Source organism: Melanotaenia boesemani, chromosome 12 (assembly GCF_017639745.1).
Source record: "Melanotaenia boesemani isolate fMelBoe1 chromosome 12, fMelBoe1.pri, whole genome shotgun sequence".
NCBI classification, from domain to species: domain Eukaryota; kingdom Metazoa; phylum Chordata; class Actinopteri; order Atheriniformes; family Melanotaeniidae; genus Melanotaenia; species Melanotaenia boesemani.
Genome location: NC_055693.1, coordinates 15,993,809 through 16,009,866, shown reverse-complemented (window position 1 = coordinate 16,009,866; position 16,058 = coordinate 15,993,809). Strand labels below are relative to the sequence as shown.

At 39.0% G+C, this 16,058-nt stretch overlaps 2 protein-coding genes across 3 annotated transcripts; one reads left to right on the top strand and one right to left on the bottom strand.

Moving 5' to 3' along the window:
- Positions 1-1,278: 1,278 nt before the first annotated feature.
- Positions 1,279-5,274, bottom strand: LOC121649785 (ankyrin repeat and SOCS box protein 9-like). 2 transcript variants are annotated; one of them, XM_042000839.1, is made up of 7 exons: positions 4,862-5,274; positions 4,664-4,743; positions 4,396-4,503; positions 3,928-4,078; positions 3,537-3,671; positions 2,339-2,530; positions 1,279-2,195 (listed from the first exon to the last, which is right to left on the bottom strand). In XM_042000839.1, exons 1-7 carry the CDS (start codon positions 4,941-4,943, stop codon positions 2,044-2,046), a joined length of 900 nt encoding a protein of 299 aa, XP_041856773.1. In that variant the 5' UTR covers positions 4,944-5,274; the 3' UTR covers positions 1,279-2,043. The 2 variants fall into 2 exon arrangements, with proteins under 2 accessions (XP_041856773.1, XP_041856774.1); XM_042000840.1 differs by having other exon boundaries at positions 1,279-2,186.
- A 3,134-nt stretch (positions 5,275-8,408) lies between these two features.
- On the top strand, positions 8,409-15,461 carry gpr143 (G protein-coupled receptor 143). Its single transcript, XM_042001757.1, has 9 exons — positions 8,409-8,925; positions 9,762-9,871; positions 10,195-10,289; positions 10,550-10,642; positions 10,818-10,927; positions 11,016-11,124; positions 12,527-12,644; positions 12,740-12,995; positions 14,949-15,461. Exons 1-9 carry the CDS (start codon positions 8,670-8,672, stop codon positions 15,050-15,052), a joined length of 1,251 nt encoding a protein of 416 aa, XP_041857691.1. The 5' UTR covers positions 8,409-8,669; the 3' UTR covers positions 15,053-15,461.
- Positions 15,462-16,058: the final 597 nt, after the last annotated feature.

Sequence of the window (16,058 nt, the reverse complement as noted above, 5' to 3'; positions counted from 1 at the left end):
TGGGTGAGTTGAGTAAGTGTTACTTCTGTCTCCATCTAGAAGATGTTGCTCTCCAAGGGTCAACTACCACACACACTGCCCTGGTCATCATCTCTAAATGACCTATTAAAAATCAATGTGTATAATACAGAGCAGGAAAACATCATTCATGGGCAATATAAGCAATGTTGTCTTCCCTGTGTTTTTCACAGCATGCTTTTCTCCTTTCGCTCCTTCTGGCCAGCCCCAAGGATTGTCCGTTTACACAGAGAGATTTACTGATCAGAGGTCAGTGAGCCCTCTGAGGAGTTTATCAGACAAGAAAGGAAATTTGACAATCTCAGCAGCTGCACAGAGTAAATATTACAAAGGGTTTACTCCTTATAACTAAGAGGACTGTGTGGGGAAAAAGTTAGATGAATCAAGAACTCCCCGTTGTTTATTCCCAGTGTGTACTGGACATGTGTTTGAGTTTCAGTACAGCTGTGCAGCTAAACAGAAGCACTATTTTTATATCATGTCATTTAGCATTGTCTTGTTGGAATCTGCTAAACCTTTGAACTGTCTGTTGATAACAATTTGGATGGTCCCTCTCCTTCCTAGTCTGCAGGATATGGCATCCATTGTTTCCAAAAAGAATTTCCAATTTTTAACCATCTGACCACAGAGCAGTTTTTCAGCTTGCTTCAGACCATTTTAAATGAGCTTTGGACCAGAGAAGACAGTGACCTTTTTTTTCCCACCATGTTCAAAAACGGCTTCTTCCTTGAATGATAGAGCTTTAACCTGCATTTATGGATTCCAATGTGAACTGTGTTCAGATAGCGATTTCTGGGAGTGTTCCTAAGCCAAAGTTTTCATTTCCAGTACAGATTTGTTTATGTTTTTAATGCAGTGCCTCCTGAAGGCCCAAAGATCACAAGCATCTAGTTTTGACCTTCGGTCTTGTCTGATGCGCACAGATTCATCCAGATTTCCTTAATCTTTTGATATTAAACAGATTTACATTGAGGAACGTTTTTCTGAAAGTGTTAAGACATGGTTTGTTGGAGAATAGTCAACTTCTCTACTCATCTTTAAAACTGAGAGACTCTGCCTCTCTGAAATGCTCCTTTTCAAGTCAGTTATGTTATTGACCTGTTGCCACCTAATCTAATTAGTTGTCAAATGGTGTGTGTGTGTGTGTGTGTGTGTGTGTGTGTGTGTGTGTGTGTGTGTGTGTGTGTGTGTGTGTGTGTGTGCCAATTATTTTTCCAGCTTTTTGTTCTTCCTGTCCCAAGCTTTTTTTTTTTTTTTTTTCGTGAAATAGTAAAATGTCTCAGTGTCAGTATCTCACATGTTTTGTTTTGTTTGTTTTTTTATTGGGAATTAAAATTGGTTCATGAGACTTACAAATAATTTTTTTTCTGGTTTTATTTACATTTTACAGAGCATCTCAAAATTTGGGGAATTGGATAAAAATTGGAGATGAAAACAAAAACAAGAGAAGAAAGCAAATCTGGTGGTTTGTGTGACGCCTATGGTCATACTAGAAATAACTGGAAAATGTGGCAGCCATCCATCCTCTTACATGCACAATAACACATAAAACACAAACTAATAACTTTTTCCAGCCTGAGGGAAGCACCTGAGACATGAGAGAGATATGGTTCAATTATGTTTGTTTTTTGTTTTTTAATTGTGATGAAAAGCGTTTGTGTAGCATATTATGCAATATAATGAGTCCTGCTCCTTTCACAGGAGAAATAATAAAATTAATCATGAGGAGTCTGTTTTATTAAAAATAATCTTCCAGCAGTTTCAACATATTGAGTTTCACATTAACATTTCCTTTATTCTCATTTCAAAGATATTATCATTTATTAATATTTCATCATGGCATCATGTTCCAAGACCTTTAGGTCTATATTATCATAATTTAGTCCAGATAGAGCTTTAAAACTGTGTTTTTAGAGCTCTTTTGCAAAGGGGAATTATCCTGTCAGTTTGTACAAGCTTGCCCCCTACTGGCCAAAACTGCATGGCTCAAAGTCTAAGATTAAAAGGTTGAAGAATTTCATTGAATTATTTCCCCCTCGAGTCAGATTGGTAGAGAAGATACTGTATCAGCTCTGTGGGGAGTTGAAGGTCGTGAATCCTAACCAGCCTCTGTTTGCCCACAGTTTTCCTGATGTATAGCCGGCACAGCTGCATTAGAGAGGACACTCCTGGGGACACTCAGGGGACAAGCAGCAACCATTATTCATGAGAAATGTTGTTTTTTATTTCATCATTTGATTCTGCCTACAGCATCAGCCCAACACAAAGGCTTTGAACTCCCCTTCACTGTGAGGCTACTTGTTTTCTGTGGTCTCAATACCTCCTGCTTGTCTTAACAGTCTCCCTGCTAAGCTGTCAGGAGCTGCGAGGTCCAACGGCTGTTTGCCCTCTGAGTTCATCAGGAGGCGGTCTGCCCCATGATCGAGCAGGACAGACACCAACTCAGGGTTGGACAGACGAGCAGCAGTGTGCAGGGGCAAATCCCCGGAAACACTCCTGTTCACACTGGCACCTGAAATGGAGAATACTTTAGGCAAGATGTTTTCATGACAGTTTACACCACCAGAGCCCTGCAACAAATAGCTGGAAGCAGAATTTTAGTAGGCCTACTGCTCGTGGACAGTAATGAAAATATTGTATTATTTTCCTTTAGATTCACTGTCACATGTAATGTGTTTGTAGAGGCTGACAAGTAGTACTCAAATACTTAAGTAAAGCCAGCAAAAAGTATCGTATATATTTCATTAAAAAATAAACATCACTTGAGAAAGTATCTGACTGTTAGGGGTTACAGCTTTTGGATAAACTAATCTGCAAATCCATTAATGAATTCTGCAGCATGAGGAATTTAAGTCTGATCACACAGTTCCAACAGAAACACCTCTGATCATACTATGTTTACCAGGCAACATGACAACAACCCAAAAATATATCCAAGCAACATAACAACTGCAGCATCTTCATTTATAACAAACTACATCAAATGCTTTGCCTTTTCCCAAGTCTTGGATAACATGATATGACAGCAGAAAATCTGAGTCCAACAGACATCCTGCAAGGGAACTTTCTTTTCTTTCTTTCTCTCTCTCTCTCTCTCTCACTCTCTCTCTCACTCTCGTAACTGTCATATTTTTTCCTAACTGTTGTTGACCCAAGAGACATTAGATTGTTGTTAATCCATTAATTCCCAGCTCTTAACTTTAATGTGTATTTAATTACAGTTTGAGTCCAGGACTGACTAAAAATCATTTCAACCTGATTAAATATGGCTTTAAATAGGGCTTTCTGTTCAGTTTAGGGCACAAGTCTGAGACCTATAGTTCTTGCAAGTATAGTTATAGTTCTTCCATGTGTGTAGGACATTTAGTTTTAGTCTGTAAAAGCTATTCGCTGCATCTTTATAAACTTGTAATGGGCACAGTGGAGTTGTTGAGAGAAATTCCCAGAGGCTTCTAGGTTTAAACTTAAAATGATGAATTTCTGCAAAAATTTAAAATGAGAATGCAAAACCTGCTTACCAAGCTGAAGTAGCTTCCTGACAGTATTTAGCTGCTGATTAGAGCAGGCGACTTGGAGAGGGGATCCCAAGCTGTCGAGGTGCTGATCCACATCTGCACCATACTGAACAAGCGCTTCAATGCACTCAGGGCGACCTGGGGAAGAGTTATCAGAGTCATCACAATGAGAAGTGATGCACTTGAAAGGATCAACTTTGAAGTCTACTTGCACTCGTCATCTCTGGGGAGAACATGCTGCTGTTGTACTTTGTATGCTCCAACAACAGGCTGTTTCATACATCAGACATTTCTGAGTGGGTGTAATTTTTTGGCACTTTCTCAGCTTTTTGTGAATACTGACTAAGCTGAGCATATATTATTCATGCACCTGCTGTGGAATGTCACCTCTAACCTTTAGCTGCAGCCCAGTGGATTGGAGAGCTGGACTGGCTGCTTCCCAGAGGAGTTGCTCCATGTTGAAGGAGCAGTGATACACAGGTAACGTTGCCCTGGGCACATGCTTCTGATAAAGCAGTCTTTCCATCCACAGTGGAGCTGTTCACCTGACAAGGGTGGGAATGTCTTTAAGAAAATAAAAACTGTGCTCACCTTTGCTGTACATTGTATTGTTTTGGCAAGTTGGACACATTATCTGAAGAGTTTTGTTTTTCTGCATGCTTGCTTGCACATGCGTTTGGTTAATTTCTTACTAAATTTTCCTACCACCAAGTTAAACAAAGCAATAATTGATATGATAGTTAAGGACTAAAAAGAATTAGTTTCTTGCAAGATAAGTAAAAATGAAAATATATTAAATACAAGTCTTAAATTCTTTCCATTTTTAAACAAGTCACAACCACATGATAAATTCTTCACTGACATTTGCACCATTTTCCATCAGAAGCTTGGCGCATGCTGTGTGGCCCTGCATACATGCGCCATGGAGGGGTGAGACCTGATCCAGAGTGCTCAGATTTACACATGCTCCCTGTAAAACATGCAGGTGGGTAATCCAGCACATTAGCAGCCTTATATATGACTGAGTCTTTATGATGATTCTCAAAACCTTCCTTAAATGAATCAACTGCATGTCATAATGATCTTTTAGTACTGTACAATCCTACTAATAAAGATTTATAAAACTTAACCTGAGCGAGGAGCCTTTGCAGAGTGAGAACCCGTCCGTTATGGGCTGCATCGTGAATTGGAGACCAGTCGGATTCAACATCTTCATGTGGACAGTAACAGTGGTCACTCAACTTACTCAATAGTATACTTTCAGATGATACATATATACATTAAAATGCTGACACTGTAAAGCAAGAAACACTCCAGCTGCTACTCACCACTCATCAAAGGGTTGGAGAGAAAAACAGCACCACTTTGACATGTAGAGTCTTGTGGAGTCTCCTTGCGTTCAGCAGACATACCTCCCTGTTTTGTTCCCAGAGCTGTTTCACAGTTCGACTGAAGTCTCGTTGTCCAACTGGATTGAACTTTGGCATATTTTTAGGCAGACTTTGGTGAGCTGATGCCACTTCCTCGCTACAGGAAGTATAGCAGTTGAATGTGACAACATGGGTCCAACCAATGAGGTTGCAGGGAGAAGTCTGTTGAGCAGGTCTTTAAATTTGTGTGTAATTTGACACTGTGCATCACCACCCTTCCTCAGCAGAAAGAGACATGGGTGGGGTTAGGCAAGTGCTTTGAATTGAATGAAGGGAAGTGAAATCAGGAACATGTGCAAAGTTCAGGCCTCTTATTGGATCATTAGTTTAAAAATATTCCCGGCTATAATAAGCTCTGACACTTTTCCCTATTTTTCCCTTAAACATCACATTTGCCGTTTTCACTTTTTATTGCCCTTTTTAAGAAAGTAAAAGTCTTATAGAAGTAGTTCTTTGTGTAGCTATAACATTATCTGACTGCCATATCTAGTAATAAGCTAACATGACCTCTGCCTTAAAGGTGACACCTAATAAGGTATATTTTTTAAAAGGATCAATCATTTTCCCACAATATCTGCATGACTTTAATGAGTAAATCATGTTTGACCTGCAGGCAACAGTTGTGTTAGAGCTCTGACTATTGATTTGGACTGGAGTTAAAGCCCCCATGTGCACTCATGATGCAATGAAATCATTTGTTATAGCTGCACTTAAATGATTTTCACACACAGCCTTTCCCAGGTGCTCTGTGAGCAGCATCTCCTGTCTCTTTCTTTACAGCCTCAATCAAATTACACTATGTGTAGACCAGCAGAGGGCAGTCACATAAAGCAGACGTTCAAAGCAAGTCAATAGTCAAACTGTATTCCTGAGGGTGTTCTTAATCCCTGGCAGCAGGCTACAAGCTTGCCGTACAATTGACTCTGTGCCTTTTTAGAAAAGGTGCATATGGATTAGAATACTATTGTACAAACTGAATGAATGCCCTCTCTGTTGTACTGAACACTGAAGGGCCTTGATGCTTTGTTTCAAATGTCCACCAGTTTCCTCAGATCTCAGGCCAAGCGAGCAAATCAAGCAGTTGCCGTGACCTCTGCTGGATCAGGAGTTGGTGAATGTCTGCTCCAAGCATGCAAGATTTAGTTGATCTTATTAAAGCAGAGTACAAAAAAAATATCACCTTTTGACAAATGAGCTTAATTTAGCTCCAGAGTTTCCATCCCTGCAAACAGCATCTCCATAAAAGAAAAACTTGAAGATTTCAGTTTTAATTGTACATTATTCTTAAGAATTTGATTTTAAGAATGGTGATTTCAAGGTTATTGGTGTTTGTTTAGTTGGTTTTGTTGATTTATGCAAAAATGGTTTTTGATTAATTACTTTCATATATATGACATATGAAGACCGGAAAGTTGTGCATCTTTTCTGCACTTTATCTGTTGTATGTTAACATATTCAGATATGTGTTCCTTTGAAAATAGCAGCCCAGTGCTTTTTGCAATTATAACATGTGCACATGAGCTCAAATTACATGCTTTTTTTTGCATGTGCTGGCCCTTGTTTTCTAGATTTTATGCACTAATGTGCATTTGCACACAATTTGAATCCAGTGCTGGGACAGCAGGGTCTGCAAGTGTACCATAATCAGTATGAGGAGTGTCCTAAAGATTACTACTTAGCTAGTTAGCAAAATAGTTAATTTGTATATGACCTTTTACTCCATGATATGCAATCTTTTACACTGATATCAGTGAAGTCCTGTTCTTTATTAGAAAATGACATTGCTTAGAAATAGCATAGGTTGTTGTCCTCACCCAGTATCATTCACAGTGCATGTAGAGGTTATCAAGTGGCTCACCTCACCTCCAGATGGTTCCATTTAATTTCAAGGCCTCATGGAGTCCCAACACACATGGTGAGGCTAATCAAATGGGTGGATTAAACCACTGCTTTTAACGAGCAATCATTAGTTCACAGAGTGAGTAATGGAGGTCTCCTTTGGTTTCCCATCTGCATGTACCAGATATGGAATGTATAGCAATAAATATAAAGTCTTATTAAAGAAAACAATGCATAAAACAGACAGACTGAACCTCTTTCATACCCTCTGATAACCCTAAACTAAAGATGTTGAGGTATGCTGGAATTGGTAATTGTAATATTACACAGATAAAATATTGATGTTGCAATGACAATAGAAAAACTTAGGACAAAAAGTAAGTCATTTTTTGCTTGGTACATTACTATTCCTCTTTAATAATGCTAATTGGTGTAGGAACACCGTGCATCACCACCCTTCCTCAGCAGAGAGTGCTTTGAATTGAATGAAGGGAAGTGAAATCAGGAACATGTGCAAAAGTTCAGGCCTACATCATACATCATAGGAAAACCTGATTAAGCACCTTTACAACAAGGTATAACTTGTAAGGATCGTGGATCTGTGGAATGATCAACTCAGCTATACATCTGGGTAGTTCCCCCAAAAATGTGCCAAAATCCTCTGCAATATTTTCCTGTTGGTGTTCACACTTGTTTTGAGATTCAGTTGCTGCCAGGTATGCACCAGTCACAGAAAAAATGTCTGGCTTAAATCTGTCATTCACTTACGGCATTGACAAAATTTAAGTGTGGCCCACAAGGAAACTGCCATAAGGAAGGCTTCCCATATCAGGACCATTTCTGGTCAACAAAATACTTACCATAATCCATGTCAAGGCTGTTGGCCTGATTGGACTGATATCAGGACCACATGTGTGGCCCACAGGAGACCTGCTATAATCCAAGCCAGGCTGGCAACTGACATCGGGTCTGCTCCTGGCCCACACAACACTTGCAAGTGCCATAACTGAGCAATAGGTACCAAAAGAAGACTGAATTCTGGGAGGATGACAACACTCTTCCCCAAAGAGCCAGGATCATCACAGAGCATCTTCAGAATTTGGGGATGGAGAGTCCAGATTTCAACCCAGCTGAACATATGTGGTATCAGCTTCGATTGTACATGTTATAGTGACCAACACAACCACATTAGTTGACCTTTAATAACTCCTGTTTGAGGAATGAGAAGCCATCCCACAGCTAAATGTGACCAGGCTGGTGACCAGCAGGAAGGAGGAGGAGGTGCCAAGCTGTTGTGGCTGCATATGGATCTTCCATACCTTAGTGAGATCTCTGACAGTGTAAAATGAATAAACTGTAAAAATGACCAATATGTGTTTTTTTTTCCTTATTACTATGGAAGAGAGCAATCACCCAATCCAGCTCAAAGCAAGAGTGAGTCACTCTGGCATGTGATCCATGGACTAAATGATGTTGTCAGGATGTGCAGTGATTTCCTTGGGCATTGTTCTGCTGCTTTATTACACCTGATGTGACCTAATTAATTTACTGGATTAGTAATTCAGTTAGCATGACTTGAACAAATAAATAAATAAATGAAAAACCCACTATTAGCTAACCAAAACTAAAACTATAAAGGTCCACAGCAGCTTACCACCTCTTCCACACAACAGCCCTTTTGTCGGTTTCTTGTATTGTGTGGTTAAGCTACAACTTCAGGGATTAAATGGGAGCACATGATGATTCAACCCCGTGATTTGTCAGAGAGCTGGCTCATTGACTCAGACATTTCCTCCGATTTTCTTTTCCCTTTTCTTCTTTCTCTTTTCACCATACCCCACTCGGCTCTGTCACTCCGCAGTCCGTGATGGCCTCCCCGCGGCTGGAGACTTTCTGCTGCCCGAACCGAGACGCAGCCACGGAATTTGTGGTCACCTTCCAACCGGTCCTGTTTGGCGCTCTGAGTCTGGGAAGCGCCTGTCTGAGCTTCATTTTTGCTGTTTTACAAGTTCTGCCAAAGCGCAAAGGGTACAGGAGGCTCGGACAGTATCCTCTGCCAAGGCCCGCGTCCTCGTCGCGGATATTGTTCATCATCAGTATATGTGACATCCTGGGATGCGCAGGTAAAGAAGGAGCACGAGGTTGACCTAGATTATTTTTGTGTCGGCTGTGACTTAGGCGAGGTAGGTTTCACAGCGTGGTGTCGCGCTCTGGGTTTAATTACGCACACGAATACTTTCTTTTTAACTCTTTGCTTGCACGCACTTGTAGAAACATCAAATAACAAAGAAAAGAAAAACATATTTGCTTTTGGAAAAGAATATCTTGAAGCATCCTCAACCAAAGAGTGACTCCTGACTTTGTCCTGAAAAAAATGACTTAATGCAACATAACAATTCATTGTAAAGATTTAGATGCATACAGTTTTCCCAAAATACATCTTATCACTCAGACTATTACACCACATGTATGGAAACTATTTCTGACATTTGAACTGTTCGTTCACCACTGCTCTTGGTGAGAAGGAAAGCAAGATAAGTCATGTGTTTCCATGCCCACTGAGATTCACTCATGGCTCCAGTCTTAACAGCTTGAAGCTCACTGATGACACAGTTTAAACTGAAATACAGAACAGCATGTAGTCTGTATTGCCTAAAGATTCCGGGAGAGCTCCCATTTTTCCAGTTTCATGGAGGAAATGGAAACACCCCTATAAAACACACCTGCTGGAAGCTCACATTTCCATGATGTAAAGCTACCATTAAAAGGACTCCCTGACTGACAGTAATTAATTCAAGCACTTGGTAATGAAGGCCAAGAAAAGAAATCTGACGTGTTTAAATGTTAATTAAAGCCAGATCGGTTTCGCATCCCCTGCTAAGGTGTTTCCCCTTACTCGTGTTTGTGTTTACAACTCTTGTGTTTGTTCAGTTTGTATATGCATCTCTTCCTCTTTTAGGTATCATCTTCAGATCATCTGTGTGGCTGGGTCTGCCAAGCATCATAGACGGCATCTCAGTGGCCAACAACACAGACGTGTTGCCCGAGGTCTTCTGCATTGGCAGTGCAGTATGTTATGCATGATGCTCTACAGAGAAGTTTCACATGTTTGACAGTTCACTGTCACTTTGATTCGAACTGAGCCAAAGCACATCGTGTCTTGGCGTTAGGCTTGACAGATTGCAAGATTGTGATTTTGATCTTTTAATCATTCATGATTCAGGAAAGCCCCAATGTTACAGATAGGTCATTTGCTCTGATATGCATGCTCAGCAGACATGTGCACAGATGAGTTTAAAATATCTGTCACAAAGAGTTGTTTTAAACTTTCATGGCACAGATCTTCAGTTGTTAAAATGATGAGCTTTTCGTATCCACTTTGTGTGTTACAGATGTGGATCCAGTTGTTTTACAGCGCCTCTTTTTGGTGGACCTTTTGTTATGCTGTCGACGTCTTCCTGGTGGTGAAAACCTCTGCAGGGATCAGGTTCTCTTCATCTCACCTTTCATCCATAATTCATTATCACCTCCACACCTCCTCCTATTGCAGGATGGAGCACAAACCTTTATAAAGAACTGAAAACAAGCTATTAATACCAGGCAGAATGTGTAAACCCCTTTTTTTCTCCTTCTCCCTATCGGAGAAGTTGGTTTGTGTTGCGCATAGAAAAAAAATATATCTGTAAGATACAGAGCTGCAGTATGTGCTTTGCCCAAGTCTCATGACTCGTTTCTTTCCCCCATCAGCACCATTGTCCTCTACCACATGATTACATGGGGTCTGGCTGTGCTGCTGTGTGTTGAAGGAGTGGCCATGCTCTACTATCCATCCATTTCTGAGTAAGATGCTTTTATGTTGTCACAAGTACTTTTCAGATTTTACCATGTTTTTAACATACTCAGAGGATTTTTGTCATCTCTGCCTGCTGAAAATGGGTGAGATGAGGGGTGAACACAAGCACTCTGAAGTTCTGATTTCCACTGCTGAATAAATAGTTTTTCCTCTTTTGTGCAGTTGTGAGCAAGGCCTCCAGCACGCTATTCCTCACTACGTCACCACATACGCACCGATGCTGCTCGTCCTTGTAGCTAATCCTGCCTTCTTCAGTCGGACCATATCTGCAGGTCAGTTCCTCACTCTTGAATTGCTCAATTAAAACAACAAACAAATGCAAGAGGGAGGAAACAAACTTTTTATCTCATCTTTCCATAGTGACATCTTTACTGAAAGGACGACAGGGAATCTATACAGAAAATGAGAGACGGCTGGCCAATGAGATAAAAATACGCTTCTTTAAAATAATGTTGGTTTTCTTTCTTTGGTAAGTTACCATTCCCTTACATATCTGCTAAGAATTAGCAGATATTTTGCAAAGGAGATTTTATTTGGTATTCTAATTAAATTAGTTAAAGACTGATTGCTGGTGATGGTAAAACATTCATCCTTGTGTGATGTTGCATGTGTGCTCCTGGTTTTTGTCCTGCTGTAGGACTTGTGATTAATTAAATCGGTGTCATATCAGAGGCTTAAAATGCTTATATTTTAAGGAGGAAAATATCACATGTAAGTCATCGCCAAGAGAGCAAATGCATTAACACTTAAAAACAAATGAGAAATATCCAAGCAGGTGAAGCTATTTCACCAATTCTCATTTACCATTCATAGCTAAGTCTTTCAGGTATGCAGGCTTGTGGTGTCCGGATTTACTGCATTCTGCACGTGTATGCATTACCACATCATATAAATATAAGATGCACTGTCTTTTATGCCAAAATGACATAACATAGGCTGATTACACCACCAAGTATCACCAAATATTCATATCACAAGCTGGAGGCTTTACATCAGCAGGGGATCTACGATTTTTCAAAGATGGGGACTATATATATTTTGTAATTTCCCTCTGGGTATTTTCCTTTAATTTCATATGAGGTCACATTTTATTATTATTATTATTTATTTATTTACATATTGTACTTTTTCTATCAGTTTATACACATTTAATAATAATAATAATAATTATTATTATTATTATTATTGTTTTTGTTATTAGAGACAACAAAGTGGTTACACAGGATAACACCTCCATCATGTTTCAGTGTTTCATCACTCTCTTTTTCCTTTCCTCCTTACTCCTCGTTACTTTTGTGAAATAGAAAAACCTAGAACCAGTAAGTAAGTTGTGGTTACATTAGTGAGATGTGTCATGATTTGCAAAGGTCAGCAAGTTATTGTATTGTCTTTTGTTGCCTAGTAATCTCACAGTGACAAGATACACTTGACAGCCCCTTAAATTGTATGCGTTTTCTGTCTCTTACAAAAATGTTCTGCAATTACAGGGTTTAATGCAACATTGCTTTTTTTCATCTGTACTGAATTACCTTACTCACATACAGTATTTAACTTCAACAATAGTTAAAGCAGAGAGGAATATGCTAATTCAAGTCTGGTGATAAGTTTTAATGGTTTGTGGGAATTAATGAAAACCAGTAGCAATCATCATAATGGCTGTAAAATGTTCAGCTGTGATGGACACTGTAAATGTGGGCCAAAAAATAATAATAATAAAAAAATAGCAAAACAGTTGATAGCATTTATGTTACTCTTTGTGCATCCCAACTTGTCAATAGTTACTCAAAACTGTTTCTGGTGATTATTTGTGAGAAGGAACATCTAAGATTTAAAAAGATAACAGGCTATGTTGTTTTTGCTCTGTTTATCAGCTGGGCCCCAAACCTCATCAATGACAGCCTCCTCTTCTACTTGGAGATGCAAACAGACATCAATGACAGCAGTTTTAGGGATATCAGGAACGCAGCGCTCACCACATGGTTTATCATGGTGGGTTAAAAAAAAGACTTCTATGCTGAGTGTAAAGAGTGATTAAAGGGCACTTTTTTATCAATTTTTAATACTTTAATTTATTCTGCATTCAGGGCATCCTGAACCCCATGCAGGCTTTTCTCAACACGCTGGCCTTTCATGGCTGGACGGGCTTGGATGTTGACCTCAGCCTGCAGCGGAGCAGGGAGCTGCCCTGGGACTCAGGTTCTACCTCAGTTCCTAACACAGCTGGCCAAAACCCAGTGGTGGGAACAACTCTCCTCTACCAGAGTCATGTTCAGGAAGCCCAGAAAAGCATGATGGGAAATGGACAGCATCACTCTGATGCCATCAGTGTCCTCTCAGAAGGTAATTGGCCTGCCAGTGATGCGAATGGCTCACCAGTTTATCAGGGCTGGTGATTTATGGTATAAGTCATGAGCATCATGCTCCCAGCATGAGTTAAGCTATTTCTTTTTGATTTTCCAAGCAGAATATTTTATATAAATAAATTGAATATGCTTCAAGATCTAGAGACTGTAGAGACAAAAACTAACCATGATTCATTTTTTAAAAAAATATTTTTTATATTCCAATGTTCTCAGTGACTCCTGTCATGTAACACCCTGCACAATTGTTTGTCTTGTTCTGCACTGATTAGTTCAGTAGCATGAAAGTGGCTGCATGGGAATTTATTAATTTTCTGTAAATAATGAACTGAACTGATAAAAAACATTGCTGCTACAATTACAGTGTGTTTCTGAATCCACAACTGACAGACATGCTTTTTCATTGTGTAATTTTATCAGTGGCATAACTAACTATGGTTGCACCTTGTGACCTTCTGTTCAGGCCCCCAAGCTGTCACACTGAGCTTTAAGGATCATTATTTACACATATTCAGATGATGAGCAGAGATCTTTTAAATATGTAGACAAAGAGGGGGAAATATACTCAGTTGTCACTGACTTGAACCACAACTCATTTCTTTATATTTTGCTTCAAAGGAGCCAGAGTTGTTATCTCTTGAAGTGGTCTTCAGCAATAGTTATCCATGCTTTCTGAAGATTTTTTCTACAGACATTGGCTGTTTCACTCATTTTCATTCCAGTCCTTGTGCCTGACCATTTTCAAAATCACTCAATAACTTTAAAATTATTCAAGAGTAAAAACAAGCATCCAACTGAAGGAAGTATCAGTCTGCATGACAGACAATTGAAGCAAAGCACCTAATTTAAATATTTTAAGCGCTTTGTTACTAGTTGCCTCTTGCAAAGACAATTAATTTTCCATTTATTTAGTTGCATCTGTAGAGAAATGATAACAGTTTAACAAAAAAATTGTTTTTTTGTACCAACAAAGTAATTCCCAAAGAGCTGTTTGCTGAAAACTTTGCTCGTCTTGGTTTTGTGTGCAGTTTGTCTTTCAAGTTTTTGAGAAAGATGGACAAATGGAGGATAAAAGACGTAGCAGATCTAAAATAAAAAATGTATATCTGCAGCAGATGAACAGTATCTGAAAGTGAAGCCCTTAGGAAATAGAAAAAATTCCACACAGGATGTGGGAGAGGCATCTGGCCCTTCATTTGATCCATGTGCTGTTCACTGAAGCCTCATCAGAAATAGTCTCTATGGAAGAGTGGCTGTCAAGAAGAAACCCTTGAGGGGAAACGGGGAGAAAAGGCAAAGGCATGCCAAATAACACAAGAACTGGAGTGAAAAATTAGTGGCAACGGGTCTTATGGAGTGATGAATCCTCTGCAGAGACCAGATCTGAACAAAAGGCAGCCAAAAGTTCTCTAAGAGACCTGAAGAACTATTCATGAAGACTACTTAAAGAAACAAGAAAGCTTCTCTAAGAGGGTTAAGTTTGTTTTGAAGAATAAGTGTTATAAAATATTAAATGACAAGCTTGGAAGTTTTTTGCCTTTTTATACTGTACTTCTATTTATGTTTACACCTTTTAATGAATTCCCACATAGGTTTCCTGGTTTGTTAGCAATGTTCTTGAGCACCAAATCATATAAAAAAAATCCCTGTTCGTGCACCGTGTAAGACATGTTTTTTTTTTTCATTAGCATCTCTGACTTGACATGTGCTAAAAAGAAATAAAGTTTTTCTTTTAAAGGATTTATGGTTTTCATTTATTTATATAGCCCTTGATCAGTTTTTGCTCAAATGCAGCATCAGACAAAAGAAAAGAACAAATGAGTTTTCTACAAATAAAACTGCACATGCTAACTAAGGTTGATATACAGAACATGATTATCTCAGTGTCATGTGCAGTAACACCCAGTAATCCACCCTTATCTTGTCTTGCTAGGTTCAGAGTCTAGTACAGTTGAAATCCACATTTCCAGCGAGCTACGAGAGTATGAGGATGTAGACGCTGACGGAGAGTCCTTGGAAAACTCCGTGAGAAACTAGCTGGGCTCCTCAACAATCCACCCACCTCCACTTCGCTGCATTACATTCTTCTTCTACTTGCTTTTTGTTAGCTTTTTTATTTTTGTTGAGATTTTCACTGGCCTTTCTTTTGTGCAAGTCATTTCAGATTATCTATAGTACCCTGAAGCTGTACGTTACATCTGAACAGTACCTGACTTAGTTATTTGCTTTACATTTACACAACATACAAAACATTATGTCATCTACGTAGATGGACCTTTTTGTGTTTTTAAGAAACATTTCCTCTGGCATATTCACTCAATTAGATGCACTCATTTTTTAAATGCACCCTTGTTTTTAAGCTGTCAAGTTACTACAGATGCAATAAGCTAATAAGTGCATTTTTGTAAACAAATGTATTTCTAACTGTCCATCTTGTATTTTTGCACACATCTTTTTATGCTATTAAATATCATGTAGTTGTGTTTGAGATGCTGAGTGGTTGTTGAGAAACTGATTTTTTTATGATTTAAAAATGAAAAGCTGGAGGAAAAAGGAACAAGACAGACATGTTTTCTGATATCAAAATAGAGTAATTTATTTGAGACACTGAATGACTTCAAAGTTTTGTTTTGTGTTGGAAACAGGCGACGACACCCTGGACCAGGGTGAAAGAGAGATTGTAGCTGTCATAGCACTTGTCCCATATTGGGCTCCTTAGCATGCCAATAATGGCCACCAACCCACAGCCCAATTCTCAGTCTGACACAGACAATAATGGCTCTCAGCGAATTTTAAAAAAGAAGAAGAAAAAAAAGAGACAAAGTCAAAAAGCGACATCCATTAGACTCCAATTGTTATACATTAAAGGAAAAAAAAAAAGAAGCAATTTCACTTTTAACATAATTTGAACATTTTCTGGATCCACGGATACAAAAAGTGCAGTTTAATTTGCTCTGGCAGAAAATGACTGAAAGTGAAAAGAACCAGACAAAAAAAGGCAAAAAGAAAAGTGGTGACGGGTTAAGATTGAAGCTGCTGTATT